We start from the raw sequence: 18,987 nt of genomic DNA on the forward strand, positions 1-18,987 counted from the left end.
TACGGGCCCTGGCTGTTTTTTCTGGGAATAATTTATAGTCTACAGTTACAAATGTAAGTATTTATAGGCAGGTTACAGTTTTTTCGTGTGTGTGTGTGTGTGTGTGTGTGTGTGTGTGTGTGTGTGTGTGTGTTTGTGTGTGCGTGTGCGTGTGTGTGCGTGTGTGTGTGCGTGTGCGTGTGTTTGTTTGTGTGTGTGTGCGTGTAGTGTGGGGGTGTTGTTTGCAGGGGCGGGGCTTGATGACGTCGCCGTGGTTGCAGTGTGAATGCAGACGGAGCAGCTGAGGATGGAGCAGAGAGGAACAAGCGCCACCGCTGTCTCACATCGCGGTCAGACATCTCTGAAATATCCCTTCAACAATTAAGGACCTCCCTTTAATTTACACCCAGACTGCGGCTTATTTCTCTCTCTCTCTCTCTCTCTTTTTATATTAATTTCGCCGCTGACATCTTCTCAGCGGTCCACTCCTCTTCATCCGTGTGTCAACACACCCCGGCTTCCACTGTCTGTCAGCGGGGAAAGCAATAGAAGGAGCCCGTTGAAAAACACTTGAAATACATTTTCCGCAAGGTTTCAGCAGGATACACCTTCCCGCCGGACTGTCCTGCCACGACTACAGTCAATATGGATGAAGAGAATCACGGTAAGGCTATTTTTGTTCCGTCCCCAGATTGGTTTCCTCTCTTCAGCTCGTGTGCAGGGATGGATGGACGGCATGGATGGATGGGTGTGTGTGTGTGTGAGTGAGTCAGGAGACACAAATGTGCGGAGATGGAGGTAGGCTACAACCAGGATTCCTTTTTCCAATTCGGTTGTCATGATTTAACTTAACATTAAGCATTTCTCATAAATACAGTGAGTCTCCTGCACATACACAAGTGGAGGCAGAAACGCTGAAGCCATGGTAACCCCCTCAAAAAACACAACAATTGTATCATGCATGCACCTTTCCCATCTGTTTGATGTCTCTCTGTAAGGCTTTGTAGTTGCTCTCAGTATCTCCTTGTGCTGTCTGAAGCTTCTAAACTGGTGGAAATTGATAAGATATCTGACTGGCAGCCTTCCATATGGAGGATAGCATAGACCTAGCAGGATCTACATCCGTATACAAACACATGAACAAAATATAGAAAAATGATCTTCCTTTATTGAAGTTATGTGATACCACAGGAGATTAGCCCGCCATAATGCATGATCAGGTGACTAAAAAAAGTTGCGAATTGTGCAAAAACAGCATGTAGATTACAGATGTAGAAAAATTCCTTTAAATACACTTTAAAGGGAACATTGAGAAAGGAAGTGCCTTTAAGGAAAATAAGACAACAAAGGGAATCCAATTGTTGAGTTGCATATATAAGCTAACAATATAGGTATAGGTTAAGTATAATTAGGTCACATTTTGTTTTATTTACCAAGTGTTGAAAATGACAGCAGTCTTAGAAAATGAATGAACTCGACCAGGAGAAAGTGGTTAGAGTGAGTACATGGGGCATCAGAGCTGACTGTGGGATGTTGTGATAAAGCTGAGTGAATTGAACCCGTGCAGCTGCATGTCTAACCAGGATTACTGTCCACATGGCGGCTGCAGCTCGGAGCCCCATATCAGTTATTGTTTGATATGTGTGCTGAAACACAGATGCAGGGTGCTTCCGAGGAGAGATAATACAGACCGCCTTGTTGGCTGAAGACCTTAAAGGCAGTGTAGTGTAGTGTAAACAAACGGCTATGGTCTGATAACAGTTTGGCAGTTTAACTGTGAGAGATTAGCATGACCCAGGAGAGACCCCCCCCCCCCCATCTGGACTTCCACTTTTTTTTCCCACATTATTAATATCTGAATAGTGTGAAGGTATCTAAACCAAGAAGCGTTGTCCTGAATGTGAGTGCAAGTGAACATGACCCATTTTGATCTATTTCACTGATCCTTATTTTTACTAGTGCGTACAGGCGCTATGTGTAATAACAGAGCCTGCTCCTAGGCATTGTTACTCCTGTTTTTCTATAATCATTTTCTTCTTGTCCTTATATTATTAAACACATTTTCATTATACTGCTGTCTGTGTGTATAGTCACAGATGATAAGTCCCAGGGATTTTGGTGACCCCCTTATGTTTCCTTTAGTGCCAACTTTCAGCATAAATTGTACACAAGAAATATCTAACGGGCACATTACCATGAAACTAATTGAGCATATTCATAATCCAGGGGGGGAGATCCCTTCTTATTTGGACACTTCATTAGCTTTACTCCACCATAGAAGAAGTCAACTTTGCACAAACAATATACTCATTCATTTTGTATGTGTTTCAGAGGAGAGGTTTTAATATGTCATCATTGTCTTAATTATTTTAGAGGCTTGTTGAAAGTAATATTATTCTCCAATCACAGTGTAAGATTATACATAGGTCCTCTTTGTGGTTTAAATAATGTCATGGATAATTGCCCCCACAAAAATGAATCATGTGAACATGTGACAGGATGTCAGAGGACGCAGGGGCACGCTGTCTGTGATCAAACTGGAAACATACAACACAAGTCCAGAGAGATTAAGTGCCTTGCTGTGCAGTGTGGGAGAGCTATTAAAATAACTTACCATAAATGTTAAAGTAAATAAGAGCTCACATTCGCTCACTGACACCATTGCTGCCTCTCGCTCTCTTGCACGCATCACTTAACATTGTGCACACATTGATATGCTGGTATCAAAGCACGAGCACTTAGCACTAAATTTGTCTCCGCCAGCCACTTTCAGCAGCTGAAGTCAAAGTTACACCTTTATCAAGCTCTGTCGCCACTTAATCAAAGAAAACGTGTACTAGATTCTCCAGGCACTGGCTCAGATCTGGAGTTTATCCCCAAGCGCTGTGATTGGCCCCCCACTGCTCCCTTGAGGGATGGGTTAAATGAATGGAAGAATGGGAGAATGAATTTTGCTGCATGTACTTGTACGTGACAATAAAGTGCCTGTAATTAAACAGGCATATATAAACTCACTATGATAACGTAAAGCTTTATTGCATAAGTTTTTGACAGTAAGAAACGTCTGTTACATTCAAGCCGTTGCCAAAAGAGTTGCTACAAAGCTAATTAAGACTATCAGTTCCACACAACTCACTCTGTATTTCTCAGTATGGCTATGTTAAGAAGGTGGTGAAGTGAAGATAATTACCTCTTCTGAAGAGTTCATCAGGTTTTTTTAATTCTCCATTTCCTCCATGGTTACAAGCAACTGTGTGAATGGGGCATGGGAATGGTACGTGGTCACGTAAGGCTTGTATCATCATGTGGATGCGCACCACAGTTTGGTTGTCATTACATAGAATTCCTCATAGTGGGCAACAAACTACACACTTACAAGGTCCCATATTGTAAAAATTTAGATTTTAATATCTTTTTTTCATTATAAAGCAGGTCAAGGTGCCATATAAATACTGTGAAAGTATCAAAATCTACAGAGAAATGCACAAAGTCCGTATTCAGAAACTATGCCTTTAGACAAGCTGTCAGGACTTCCATACGGTTGGGATGTCACAGCTATCTTATAAAGTTCCACTAGTGCTGGTATAGTCATTCCCCGGCTGGGCTGCAAGGCAGGGCCTCCTGTATTTGGACCAAGTTCAGTAGCTTGAATAGTTGAATCGAACATCCCTACAAACATTTCTCAGTGGTTGTGAATCCATCCAATGACAAGCGCATTACTCTTACGTGTTTTCACATGGGACTTTGTTCTCATCCATGGAGAGCTATTTCATTCAAAACCCCACCCAAACTGCACCCCACCATCAGACACCCACCACCCAGACTGCACACCACCTATCCAATCATCATGCGGCGCCTGCTTACTGACTGAAATCTTTAGTGGTAGTGATATAGGGGCGACAAAGTGTGGCCACATAAGAGTCCAGACCAGATATATTTACAGAAAAACAGAATTCACAAGGCACAGTGTGAGGTGGATTTAATCTGGATACCACCCCACGGTGTAGTCACTTGCTCTTTTAAAGATTCTGTTGATGCCTTTTTATTAAATATAGATGAAGACAATCCCGGTAAGGCTTCTATAATCTCTGTCGGTACATCCGGTCTTCTCGCTGTTCAATTTAGTTGATTTTCTGTCCAATCAGCGCTAGTGTGCCTCTGACAGACCCGTGCTCCTGGGCTCTCGGGTAGGCGGTGTCTGACGACCATATCCAGATGAAGTGAGAGAGGAACTTTCTGCCAGAAAGCTTATATGGTTGATGAAACTATAGAGAATCAGAGTTTCTGATTATCACCCAGCCAGGGCCCCAAACTGAGGAAGGGAGAGTTTCTGACTTTCACCAAAGGCCTTTTGTAGACCAATAGAAAACCTGTAAGAGACGTCATTGTTGGAATAATGGTGATTTGGAGCTAGTGGAGACCAACCTGCACATATGGTCCATACTTGAATAAATGATAAATGAAGGCATTGAAACGGTGCCACTGCATTATTTGTGAGACTCAGCTGTAGTATGGCATTCATTAGTACATGTTCACTGCGCTTGCTAATCAGAGTTGGCTCTTCTGTACATGCCACAGAGAAGAGAGGGCCTGGCTTCAAAACGGCAAAAAAATTTGCAACAGCCTTGAAATCCAAAGTGTTTTGATTACTCTCATTGTATCGCTGGATGGAGAAGTGGAAAGAACACAGAAGCAGAAATTGGCCAGAAAGCGGCCCACTGAACATCTGGACAGAGGCCTTGAATTTTAACACTTGGCTTTCTTGTGTTTTCTCTTCTTTATTGCAGCTTTGTGATGCCGCAGTCAAGGGATAAATACGAGCTGAGTTTTGGGAGTTTGGGGAATTTAAAACACTGCTGTAATGAATAGAATTTACCTTTTCAACATGATCATGGCTGTGTGTTTGGTGGTAGATACTCCGCAAAACATGCTGAAATGTGGGGTTTCCTTTACCAAATTTCCTGTGTGAGTGTCGTGATAACCCCGCTTTGTCAATCAGCACTCTTCGGTCTATCTGACTGTGGGAAAAGTTGAATGGGAAAAGGCCTTTCCTTCAATTCTTCTATGAACTGAATGTGTCACTTGAAATAACAAATCGTATGTGACTGCAGCACTTAACAGTCCTGTCTGTAGTGGTGCACGCATGGCAGTGTCTGTGTGCGGTGTCATGCCTCGGCTTTCTGATTAGAAATATTTCCCTTAAAAAGAAACCTTCCTTTCTTCTCTGCAGTTTTTGTAATCGTCTTCTCAAACTTAACAGACATCTGAGTGTATATAATTATTTCATATCACGTTATCCCCAGCAGGCATGAAACCCAAGCTAAGGTGGCTTTTTGCAAAACCTGAATCAACATACTGTATGTGAAATCTTTAGCGCTGAGTGCTGTAGTTCTGAGGGAGATTAAGTGTTAATAGGGGAAGTTGGTGTGATTAGGTATGGTCTTTGTTGTGGCTGTAGGGTGAGTGTGTGGGAGGACATCAGACAGTCACTCGGGGCGAGCTGCGGCTGTTCTCTAGTTTTACTTTACCCAAGGCTGGCTGGCTTATTGTAAGTGGTTGGTGCTGAATGGCTAGACAGCAGCAGAACATCTGCGCCTCTCTGCATCTGGATGTTTCATCTACCTAACGTCTCCCTGGAGATGCTCTGCAGTGTTAAATGTGGTTATAGGTAAATTGCAACAGACCTGAAATTATAAATATATAAGTTGATCAACAGAAAAAAAATCTGCAACTACTCGGGCAAAGAAGACAAATAAGTGGTTACTATTTCCAGCCTCTCAAATGTGATTATTTGATGGTTAGTTTTCTATCATCGTAAACTAATTATCTTCCGGGTTTTGGACTGTTTGGAACTCAATCTAACAAAATACGTAACCCTGAGTTCTCGGAAATTGTGATGAGCAAGAAAGATGCATTAAAGCCATAATTTGTTGCAGCCGAAAAATCATCTTTCATCATCTGAAAGATAAAAGCATCATAACAACTTAGTAAAGGCTTTCCTTCCAAATGTAATAAAATTAAGCCGTAAATGGGGATGTAGTAGCGTGATTTTGTTGATTTGTATTTACATTAACAAGTATTTTCCCACCAATATTCATCAGTACATCAGTAGTAGTTGTGTATGTAGTCTTGTGCATTATGTTATGTCTTGTATTATCCTGCTGTCTGCATAAATCCTTTTCTGAGTGCATGTGGCGGCGCTTTCACTAGCTGTGGCTCGGAGGCTCTCAAAACTCTCTAAACTGGGTTTTGTTGCATTGTACCTGTACATGTGTAATGACAATAAAGTTGAATCGAATCTAATCTAATCTACAGTAAAGTAACAGATTATAAAAATATTAGTTAGCTAGTTCAGCCAAAAGTCCGTTTACCTTAGTAGTTGGACGAGATGATAACTTTCATGCTTAAATGTTAAAAGGGAAGCTAAGTGACCGCTAGCTTATCTTAGCATAACTGCTGGAAACTAGGGGGAATAGCCTGGCTCCATACAAAAAGCTAGCAAATGCTTGTTTATTAAAACTGGATATCATATTTGTTGATTCATACAAAAACTGAGGTGTAAGAACAACATGTTGGGTGATTTATAGGTGGATAGGTATGTGATGGACTATTACCGCGAGGATTTTGTTACCCTTTGACAGAGACGTTTCCCTGTTTCCAGTCTTTGTGCTAAGCTAAGTTTACAGCAGCTGGTGGTATCTATATTACAGTAAAGACATGAGAGTGGTATCTCATCCAATTTTTGGCAAGAAAGCAAATAAGAGAATTTCCTATACTAATCAAATAATTGACAAGTACAAATACCAACAATGACAAGTAAGCTATACAACATGTATACAAACCTTATTCTTTTATGTGAATGTCTTTCATGCGTCACATATGTTTTATTCACCTGGCTGCAAAAAGAATTCTACCTTTGGGTATAAAAACATGTATTGAATTCATCGCTTCCAAATTTCCTGCAACACCCCAGTAACGTGAAATAATGTCTGCAATGTTTTAGACAAAAACGTGTCTTTTATGTGTTGACAGAGATGCCAAAAAAAATGTGCTAAAATGTACTCTTTAGATCTCGTTGGTTGACCCGGCAGGCTGGCGGTGTTGTTTAAAGGCTTAAGGGGAGATTTGGAAAGAACAGAAATTAATTTTGACTGCCAAGATTATGGGTTTTGTGGTGCAACAATAAAAGATTAGAATGTAAACTAGTATACCACATGCAACAAGACAAATGCCCAAACACAGACTGTGCTGCCGCGGGATGGGCAGGGATTGAACCCAAGCTTGTGACAAACTGCACTACTGTGTTGAGAGAGAAGACTACATATGGACCTGATTATAGGAGAGAGTGGGGAGTCTTACCGACATGTTCCCATCACCATGGTTGTGTGTGTGTGTGTGTGTGTGTGAGAGAGATACAAGACATTTATGCTGTTGTGAATAGAGGTACGCTTTGCCTGAAGTTATTGCTTGGAGCTGTCAAGATTGGCTCTTCAAGCGTGATACAGAGAGCAGATGGGAGACAAAAGGAAAGGCAAATTAAATGAACAGGAGTCGGGGCGGAACACAGACAGACATTAAGGCCAGCAGAGATGTGTAATCTACACCTAATGTCAGTGGAAGAAGGTTTAAGAGAAAACAGGGTCCAGCTGACCAGAAAGACAAGTTGAGGGAGGGGTGTTCAGAGACAGAGGCTGGGGGGTTGACGGGTGTTTCTTGTCTTCTGCGGCTCAATACGAAAGGAAAACCACACTAACGCCCTAGCACATTCTCACCTTAATATCATGTCCTGGCACTCTTTCATATTGTTTCCTGCACTTTCTTCTCACGATTAAGTTTATTTTCCCTCCTGTTCTGCCTCAAATAGACGTGGTGAGGACAGAGCTGTCTTTAATCCAGAAGGTTGATATTTAATGTGATCCTTCTATAAGGATCTTTAGTGAACTTAGAGCCAACACCAAGAGAGAGTAATTATTTCAACTTTGTGGGTGGTTTCTGTTGTTACTGTCAAAGGTTGCTCTGGTGTCATTATGAATGGATAAGGGTTGGACGCCATATTCGGTGTTTTCGCAGGCAGAGCAGAGATGTGTACAACCATCACAGGAACATCCTGAACCTCCAGAGATGCACGTCCTGGCCAACAGAGCTGCTGCACACTGGAAGGTTTAAAGTCAGTGACCATCCTTGGGGTCAGGCCTGTCCCTGCTGCTGTTTGCACATCTTCAGCCCCATCGGAGATATCAAAACGAACTTCCTCTCGCTCAATGTGTACAGGATGAAAAGCACCCATACAGATTTAAAAAAAAAAATTGCTTCACCAGCTAGATATCTTTTACAATAATGGTGGTGAGCGTGTTCATGTCAGATAAAACATTCTTCTTCCTGTCAATCTACTGACACCCACAGGAAGCAACAGCAGTGTGTGTCAGGAAATGATCCCTTAAACATATGTCGCCTTTTCAAAATACATTGTAACATCCATGTCTTCCATCCTTTGTCTGTTAAGGCCAGGATTATTTCAGAGTTAGGGTTTTAAAGCATGGATTTTACAATAATAAAAGCAAGGGAATGCTAAAACAGTTTGGCCGATATGTGACGTTTTACTGCAGCACAGCGGGGCTTTAAGCTAAATGCTAAAACCAGCCGGCTAACATGTTTACGAAGGACAATGCTAAACTGATGTTTGGCAAGTATAATGTTAACTATGTTGACCATCTTAGTTTAGCGTGTAAGCATGCTAATTAACTAATGGTTATTAACACAAAACACATATAGTAAAAAATAGTAAAGAGACTTCACCTATGTAAGACCAGTATTCAGCCACGTTTTGTTGAAATTTAGAAATCCTAGTACCATGCGAGAATAAAAGTAGAGTCGGCCTTAAACCTGGCTGATCATGTGAGATCTGTTATAGGGAGTGAACAGGGAGTCACTTGGACTGCACTCAGCCTGTGAAAGCCCCTCATCCTGCCAGGACGCCAGGAGAAACAGCATCCATCTAATACTCTCTCATGCCGATCAAATCATCAGATTATGGTTACTTTGGCTGCCAGCATATGGCAGTGGAACCCCCTTAGATTCTGTTGGCAGAGTTCATTGAATCAAATATTGACACAGTGCTGATGCTGAGCAGATGTGTGAAATAAGGAGGACATCGTGTGCAGACCACCTCCCATGCTACAACACACACACGGACAAATGCACACACAGCAGGAGATCCCTCTCCAAAATTGCAGATTAACCAGAGCAATCAGCGTGAGGGCAATTCAGCTCCCCGAGCCCCAGATTCTCCTCGCGACCCCAGATGTAGTTAAAAACCAGAAGCCATACACAGCTCCCCAAATCTCTCTTCTCACGCAACGGCCGAGACTGTTAGCAACTGAATTATTGCTGAACAGGCTAGAGCACAGTGCGCTGTACTAATGCTTGATTTCACAGACAGAGCAACACACAGTGGTATAGTCTCTGATTCTTCCCCCCACGGAAAATAGCAATAACATTTTTGATTTTTTACTGTATTCTCGCATTCTATGGACAAATAAATCTATCGCTTGATTGAGAAAAACAATTTGCCAATTACACAGTAATGAAAATTATTGCTAGTTGCATTTTTTGCTGTTTCCCTCGTTAAATACTATGTGCTGTTTTTCACTGGCTTCTGTTACTCAGTGTAATCTCTCATTCAGCACTTCTTTCCCCCGTCTTTCTATATAATAAAAACATGACACGTGTTAAACAGACAAATGAGCATCAATCACAGCAAAGTGCAATTAATTTAAATTTAAACAACCATTTATTAAACAAACTACAGCTCTAATGTAAATTTGCCTGTTTGGCAGCATGGTGTCTTCCACATCTATGATTTTCACCAATGCTCTCTGTTAATGTAATTCCACAACTTTTTAGTTGTAATCACTGCTATCTTAAATCTCTACAAATTTCTGCCCTGTCCGGTCATTAAAAGCAACTAAAACAAACACATTAAATAAACAACATAACAATGTTTATTAAAATGTACTATCATTATCTAGACGTATGGAGTAAGTGAACCAGGTGACTTAATGTTGAGGTTTCATTGAAGTTTCAGTCTCACCTCATCTGTATTGATACATGGCAACCTTTTGCACGTTCTCGTAGACTCCGGTGTACATGACCTCTCACCGTCTGTATCATGACCTCCTTTACCCCCTTACATTGACCTTTGTGCAAATGTCCCAGCATACCTGCTTTATGGCTCTGAGCCAAAGTGCCTCTGCAGACAGCTATGCCTGACTGTCTGCTGCTACACATACTGTCACATCATTTAGTCACAAAGTAGGTTAAAGGCAGGCGGCGGCTGGTTTGGCGGCAGCATCTGTGCATATGCTGTTATACATTACACTTCCGCTCTAACACACTCGTATTGGACTTACAGATCTGCAGGGAAGGCGAGCGTGGGGGATTAGTGCCAGCGTGCTCATGTGCAGTTACATGCACATGTCTGTCTGTCTGTATGTATGACCCGGGCTTTAATACAGAGAATGTCTTTGCCTACACTTAGAGGGATTTGGGGGTGGGGGGTTTCAGAATAGAGTCTGGATCCAAGAGGAAGTTTCCCTTGACTTCCTGCTTCCTTGCATGTGTCACAGAGTGCTGCAGGGCCAGTCAGGGTAACAGGGCTGGGTATTTTTTTATTTTTAGAGCTCATCCACTTTAAAAGACATTACAGCCGTCAGTCGCTATTTTAAAGCCAGTAGATCTGGACAAATCCTCTCTCACTTACATGAGTCAGTGAAAACTGGGACCGCAGCCAGTGTTAAGTGAGCGTGGGATTTTCACTCTGAGCTCCATGTGCTCTGAGTACCTCAAAACTGCTAAAAACACAAGTTTTAAGTCCTAGAATCTCTTTACAAAGCTTCAAAATGACATTGTTTTCCCTTTCTGTCTGTCCACTCTAACAAAAGACATAAAAATATATTGATTTGTGACCAAAATAAACGTGAAAGTTATGGAAATGCCATCCAAGACTCCGGTTTCAGTGGGTGGCCAGGGACAGTTGTTAGTTTTGGGTGTGAAGAGCAGCAGGGGATTTACTCCTAAAAGTAGATTTTGAGGGATTTTGTTTTTAAGGGGGGGAAATTAGCAGAGCCTCTTGTTCTGTGGTGCACATGTTGGAGTTTAAACCCTTTGGACCCTCTCAACCCGCCGCTCCATGCAGTGGATATCTGAACCGCCATATAGAAGATTTTCTTGAAAAGATTCAAAAAGTCTACCACATCAACTACAGATACCCCACTATTGGACAATCGGACCCTGTTAAGGTCTACTGTTTACTATGAAGCGATGACTCACACCATACAGGATTGTAGTAGATTACCGTTCAAGTGTGGCTGTGTTTGGTTTGAGTCAATGCAGAGGTAATGGCAAGCGCCACGACACCCTCGGTGCTTGTTGAAGACACTAAACTCATTTCCTGAATGAGTCATTTAGAAGGTCACGGGGGGCGTGTGTTAATAATGTAATTGGTAGACCACCTCTGTAGAAGAGTCCCCCCTCCGTCTCCCCAACACTAAACAAGATTATCCACTGAAACAGAGAGCTAAGCACTGGTTTTATAGTCCTCTCCATTAGGAAATGTGTGGTTTGAAAGACATGTTGTACAGTATATAATACGTAGAGAGACTTGGATTGGAGGAAAATGGCAACGCTTTGCCATTAATGTTGTTAGGCGTTTTATTAAAGAAGCATCCCTTGCTTTCTATTAGATTTGTAATGAGTCAAGATTGCAATCAGGCACATTGTTGCAACCAGTGGAAATATCTACATCAGCTAATGCACGGCCTCAGGCCAATGGAAAACTTGGAGCTGTCTGCTGCTTGCTCATCAACTTGACTACCCTCAGCTACTCTGATTCAAAAAGACAGAAGAATCCCTATATTAGGGTTGCAAATAATGATGTTTTTCTCCAATATTGATTCCTCTGCTGATTAATATCAACAACAAAAAATAACTGAAATGCCCCTTACAAATTAACATAATTATTTAGCTTGATTTATCCAAGCAGAAATTCTAAAGGTATTAAAGAAACAGTAAGTTAATTATCATAAAGACAAAGAAAACTAATATTTACAAATACATAGGCTATACATTTGAGAAGCAGGAACCAAGGTATTTTTGACTTTTTGTTCTGTAGCCATAGAAGCATCGGCGACTGTTGTTAAGTGTTTTGAGCTAAATACTGACATCAGTATGCTGACGTTCATAATTATAAAGCTAACTTGCGGATGTTTAGCAGGGAACATTTACATCTTAGTTTAGTGTGTTAGCATGCTGCTGCTGATGGTGCTCAATGAAGTTTCAGCTCTGCAAAATAGTGTGTGGTTTGTGTGTGATCCCTGTCACACCAATTCATGAATGAATATTTTTTAATTTCATTGTAACACTCTCATTAGCCCAGCAAGTGTAAAGAAATTGTTTTACATTTTGGTAAAACCCTAATTTTGTTTCTTGCCAAGAGTTAGATGAGAAGATTGATACCACTCTCATGTCTGTGTGGTAAATATGAAACTACAAACAGCGGTCAATCAAACTATTACTTCAAATTTCAATTTCAGTCTCAATTTGATTTATAGTGTCAAATCATAACAGAAGTTATCTCTGGATCCTTTATAGGTAGAGTAGGTTTGGTGCGACAACGGCGAGGAAAAACTTAGTTTGGTGGTGCAACCAGTTGGGAGAGGGAGAGATGGAGAGATGAAGAAATATGAGACATAATATTTATAGCAGTACAACCTTAAAACCCAACGCAACAATACACCCCCCCCCCCCCCCCCCCCTTCCTCAAGATTAAAGAATTGTGTAAAACAGCCTTGAAACTTTTTTAAGAGCATTAATTGGTTTCAGAGCCCCATTCACAGCGCTCACATTTGTATTGCATAAGTCCTGTAAGGTAGCCAGAGGTCAGCAACACTAATTACCATCTTGATTTTCCTACGTTCAGTCATTGTGCATTTATGTCCCCCTCTCTTGTCTATTAAAAACATGGCCTGCAAAGGAAATCCCTTAGGTGTTTCTCCCGCTGTTTACCTGACCCTCATCACGGCGCTTCAGGATTACATAACTAGGTTAGAAAACGCCTTTTGACTCAGTCTTAATGTGAATACCATCTTTAACAATGCTGTGCTCCCCGAACTCAACTCTTACAAGCTATGGATTACAAAGGCAATGCTTCCTCTTGAGCCCAGTGACCTTGTTTTACTTTAATTGGTGCTGTTTCCCGTCCGCGAGGGAAAACAAGGGCAAAAAATAGGAAAAGTTGCGTTTTTTTTTTTACATCTCTCCTTCAGAAACACAAAGGCACAAAGCTGCAACTGTGATATTAGATGTGCCATTTTTACATTGAGAGATTTGTGTTTTCTGCCTCTAAGCTGGCTTAATGAAGCAAGATTCTCAGTGTGTGTGTGTGTGTGTGTGTGTGTGTTTGAGGGGGGATTAAACAGAGAGACAGAGAGGCGTAGGATATAAGATTGAAAAACAAGAATGAGAATAGAAATCCCCTCTTTTCGCCTGGAGCTGTGAAACCCTCATGGTCGGGGAATCAGTGTTAAATGAGCAAATTCACTCTTAATGAAAGAAAACTTAATCTGGATTGGTTTTATTAATAGAATTTCCCCCTGAGCCAAGCGGAGACGGAGGGAAGGGCCAAAACACTTTCAAGTAGAATAATTAAGACCCTTTTCCTTCTCTCTTTCTCTAGTTAATTAAGACGAACATGCACGGTCTTGATATGTGTTGCTGCAGCTGATCAAGCAACAGCAGCCCCGTCACTTAACGGCATGTGGATGATGAATCTTTTTTTAATTTTACATCTCTGGTTGTGAACTCCTGAAGAATTTGCAGGTGTTGGATCGGATTCATTTCTGTTTGGTCTCATCTGCGGTGAGCTGAGTGGGTACAGTATATAGCGATGCGAGGTGTGTACAAAGTGAGGCTTAAGGTGTGCTGTGTTTTCTCCATCTTGTGTTTCAGTTCCTGAGGATCTGTCCCTGGAGGAGAGGGATGAGCTGTCAAACATCCGTCGCAGGAAGAGAGAGCTGCTCGATGATATTGAGGTGTGTATTCGCACATATATAAGCATATACAATATGTACAGGTTATATTTTCATTCATTCATCTCAGTAGCTGAAGCCTCTGTTCATGAACAGTACATTATATATACTTGTTAATTAGTCATTTCTGACCTTTTAATTGTTTTTGCCTATCTACTGCTGCACTGTAGGTCTGTTTGCATGCTGTACATGATGCAAATAGACTTACACTACATTGTTGCTCACAAAAAGCAATGCATCCCACTGCTGTGTCCTTTCCATGCCTCAAAGCACTTTCTCCCTGTACTTTAGGGGTGGGAAAAAAATTGATTCACACATGTATGTGATTTTTTTTGTGACGATCTTTTCCCTAGAATCAATATTTCTTAGTTTTATTTTTTACTAATTATTCCTGTATATATTTTCAGTTTATATGGTAGTGCAGACAGCGACAACATCATATCCAGCAAAACAGACAGCAGAAAATGCAGAACAACCATGTTATGTACTTCTTTACAAATTAACTAAATGTCAGACTGACTGACTGAACATAAAACACTTTGATTTTAGAAATGTCTCATGACATAATGTCTCTAGAAGTGTATTATTTAACTTTTTTTTTGTTGAAAAAGGAAAAGAAAATCGCAATACTCAACACTATCGGATTACAATGCTTCTAGAATTGCAATAAATGAACATCGCAGTACAAATCGAATCGGCACCCATGTATCGAAAGAATTGAATCGGGACAAACGCATATCGTCCCAGCCCTGCTGTACTTTACCCGTGTTTCAACTTAAAGTCTCACTTTTTTTTCTCAGAGGTTGAAGTTTGAGATAGCAGAGGTCATGACGGAGATCGAGCAGCTGACCTGTGTAGGGGAAAGGTGAGTAACTGAAGACAAAAGGCTGTCATTCTGCACCAGTGTAGTTTCTGCAGATGAGGTTTACATCGCTATTACATCAGTAACAGAGTATTTATTAAGGATTGTCAAGCACTCTGTCTAAATGTGTAAATTCAACTTATTGAGACAAAAACTAAACTATTTTATATATTTTATATTGTTTTATATTCATAAGCATATAGAATGTAGGCAGAGCTGTTGGATGGTACAGGTGAATATTATAAAGTCATTTAACATTTAAATACCAAGGCCAAAGCAATACCAGTCTTTACAATATTCTGCTAATTTGGATATTTTCACGTATTATTTATACATTTAGTTATAGACATTATCTGTGTTTTTTATCATTCATTAAAAGGCAGTACCCTGGACTAAAGTTTCTCTACAGGATAGTCTAAAAGCTATTTCAGAGCCTTCCACACAATGGCCGCAGTACATGTTTATGATAAATCTAAATATTACCAGCCTTTAATTAAACAACCATGAGTGACAATAATATGTTGAGTCACTAAAACTCCCAGAAAAAAGAGAATGAGCATGACCTATGCCACCTATACAGCCCTAAATAACGCTCTTTTTTCTTTTTTTTTTGACCTTCAATCATAAATATCTCGGTTGAGTTTGGGATTTGCATGTCAGCTCAGAGATTGCAAAGGCAATAAAATTACAAAGGTGTAGGCTGACATAAGATCTGACTTCATATGGTTACAATATGAGGTTGCCATATCAACCTGCTTGTTTGTACATATCAGATATTGAATTGTGGACTAGACAGTGTATGTTGTCTAACCAAGAGCTGCATAAATCAAATAATAACAGTCAATGTACAACATGTATCTCTCTGCACGTTTTAGGCACAAGCATGCACATATAATGGGTAGAACAGATGTGGCAGGAAATAATATTCCCAGTTGCTACTGTTAATAAAGTATGTTGTTGTGTTTGACATTCAGGTACTTGTTTACAGTGTAATTAACCCTTATCATATCTCTATATTTTTGCTTCTGTTTTGCAGTAAAACATCCCAGAGAAACAAACAGATCGCCATGGGCAGGAAGAAATTCAACATGGATCCAAAGAAGGTACTGTGTGTATCCTTGTACAGTAACAGCCTCCAATTTCTCTCTAGTCTTGAAGTGAATGATTTTCTTCTGGTGTGAAGAGCGATCCATCCGTCATTTTCCATCATCGGTCCTCAATTGAGACAAAAAAGCCATCCTATACTCCTTTTCTTCTCCAGGGAATCCAGTTCTTGCTGGAGAACGACCTCCTGCAGCACACTCCCGAAGACATCGCGCAGTTCCTCTATAAAGGCGAGGGGCTCAACAAGACCGTCATCGGAGACTACTTGGGCGAGCGGTGAGACAGAGCATCTATCAGCCTGCAGGAGAAAGTCCTCCTTAGTTCAGATTTATGCTCACTCTGGGATTAGAGAAGGGAATTACAGGCTGGATTTATTGATTAATGAAGGTGTGCATGATTGACCCCCTCACATAAATCTTTGAGGCAGTGTGGCGATCTTGTCATAGTCCACCCATGTAATTAAAAAGGAACCATCCAGCTCCTCACATCTCGGGCCATTCTGCTGGATAATGAAGAAGAAAGGAAGTCCTGCAGCTAGTAAGATGGATGGTGTTATCAGTGGGTGAGATTAGATAGTTAAACATACTGTATGAGGCGTACAGGAACGAAATACACTGAATCCAAGTCCAGGAAAAGGGAGCTGCTATAAGGAGCACATCAAAGGCTTTAGTGTCCCAAATTTACAAGGCACTAAACCCGAGCTTGATTTATCATTCATCTGTTTTTCATTTTAAAATCACTAATTTGGGAAGGTTTTTTAATCAGATATGTTTTGACTTTAAAGATATGCACTGAACATCTCTGTTGGTACTTTATATTAATCATCATGCGATTTCTTGCAAGTCCATTTTGCTCTTCATTATCCTCCATTGATAAAGCACGAAGCAACGGGTCAACCTATAACCATTTACATTTATTATCAGCCAGTACATATGCTGTTCTAAACACTCACCTTTTTTACATGATAAATTCTCCAATGAACAGGAAGTGATACATTTTACATTTCTGGTGCTTTGTTTTATAGCCTGACACTTTACTGGATTTTTAAGGCCATTTTTGAGAGTTTAGAAAATCAGATCACGATACATCGACGGTACGACTTATTTTCCCTTTTTGTACATAACTACGTAATATAAACAAACCTTTTTGAAAAGAATGCCTTTAAAGTTTGTATCCACTGTAGAACCTACTGTCGATAATCTAGGAGGTAGTTGGTACCAGCTGTGCCTGAAGAAAATGTTAATTTCCTCAAGAGAAAATCTAAGGGAAATGCATCACAGGCTGGCTGTACTCTTTGACTGACATCTCTTAGAAGCAGAAAACGCATTAAGCGATTGGCCATGCAAATGTCACAACAAAATCCAAAAATATGACAAATTTTACATACTTTAACCAAATGGTACTGTCTTTTTAAAGCTCTTATTTGGAAAAAATGTTTAATCTTATAAGGAGGATCCTGAATGAAAGCAGCACTGTGTGAACTCTTTCTATGCAGGAAATCACAGTCTGTAGTATCTTAGGAGGAGCTGGGGGGGGTGGGGGTGGCTCTGGGGATTCCTCTTGTTGGCAACAGGCTTTATTCATGGAGAGGCATCAAAGAGGCAACCTACCCAGTGGAAATCCCACTGAACACAGGCTAAGGGTTTACTCTCAGTAATTATCACTAATTGAGCTTATGCAAGGAGCAGGAACCCATCATTACATGCTGAGCAGAGAGGGAGATGAGGAGAGGGGAACAGAGAGAGGGACACAGGGAAAGGAAGAAGAAGAAAAATAGCCAGAGGGTGGATAGATAGTGGGAGATAGATGGATGCAGGCTGAGTGGGTCATTGACTCCCATTACCAGACCTTTGCTTTATAATTGTTTCTGCGTAATTGAGCTTTGTTAGTCACATACAGTACACACACTGCTGTGACACACACATATATATAAATATATAAATGTGTGTGTGTGTGTGTATGTATGCAATTTCACGTTCACATTCAAGTCCCTTTGTAATAAATGTACCTGGCTATAGCAATAAACTTATATATAACTCTAATAAGACAGGATTCATTTTATTTGGCTGCAGATAAATTGGCTGCCAGTATAGGGTACAAGAAGAAGAAAATCCCCCAGGTCCTCGTCCAAATAATCTAAGACTGTTATTGCAACACAAGTTTGTTGTTTGTTTCCTGTAAACTGTACTCTTCTAGACCTTTCCACAATTTATCCCCACAAAAAACACAAAAGGCCTGAAGATTCCTGGCATCATTTGAACAATACACAACACAAAGACGACTCAGGATCATGGTCCTTGATGTATAACAAACATGATCAGAGAAGCTGTGGCCGCAGCATCAGTGCAGCTGTTGACTTTTCCTCCAAAAAACCCTCTGATAGCCTGACAAACGTCTGACTAAAAGAAGGCTGTGTGGGTTTGGTTTTAGCTGTTTTTCATCAGTCAAAACGCACAATTTCCCCCCCTCAGGGTGCAAAAACACACCACAATGGCCAGCTGTTTAAATTGCTTCCAGACTCCAGGCTCAGCACCCGGTATGAATATTGCACAAACATGACAGGAATGCTGAGAAAATGGAATTTAGGTTGAGAAATGCTTTTCAGGGAGGAAATCTTTATTTTTCTTCCACCCTGTCTTCTGGGTTCACATTGTGTTCAGAATTATCTTACATCTTCTGGATAGTCTTCTTGTTTTTTTAAATAAAATTAAGAATAGTAAGAACAATTTAGAGATACAGAATAATATTGGAAATGTGGTTTTTTCATCTGTATTTTTTTCCCCCACCAGGGATGACTTCAACATCAAAGTGCTGCAAGCTTTTGTGGAGCTGCACGAGTTTGCAGACCTCAATCTGGTCCAAGCCCTACGGTCAGCAGAACGATTAACTCAAATTCTGAGCAGAAAATGTTACAACAGCTATGTCATGTGCATACCGGGGATCACAAATGAAACCCCC

The 18,987-nt window shown here is 40.7% G+C and overlaps 1 protein-coding gene across 1 annotated transcript in view; it reads left to right on the forward strand.

Annotated features, from left to right (window-relative positions):
- Positions 1–266: 266 nt before the first annotated feature.
- LOC117937038 (cytohesin-3-like) overlaps positions 267–18,987 on the forward strand; it is a 33,205-nt gene continuing 14,484 nt past the window's right edge. Inside the window, exons 1-6 of the mRNA XM_034860673.1 lie at positions 267–643; positions 13,984–14,066; positions 14,864–14,928; positions 15,962–16,028; positions 16,187–16,305; positions 18,819–18,899. Of these exons, the coding sequence (XP_034716564.1) occupies positions 625–643; positions 13,984–14,066; positions 14,864–14,928; positions 15,962–16,028; positions 16,187–16,305; positions 18,819–18,899 (434 nt within the window). The 5' untranslated portion in view covers positions 267–624. The remainder of the gene's footprint in view (positions 644–13,983; positions 14,067–14,863; positions 14,929–15,961; positions 16,029–16,186; positions 16,306–18,818; positions 18,900–18,987) is intronic.

This window comes from Etheostoma cragini, chromosome 21 (genome assembly GCF_013103735.1).
Source record: "Etheostoma cragini isolate CJK2018 chromosome 21, CSU_Ecrag_1.0, whole genome shotgun sequence".
Classification (NCBI taxonomy): Eukaryota; Metazoa; Chordata; class Actinopteri; order Perciformes; family Percidae; genus Etheostoma; species Etheostoma cragini.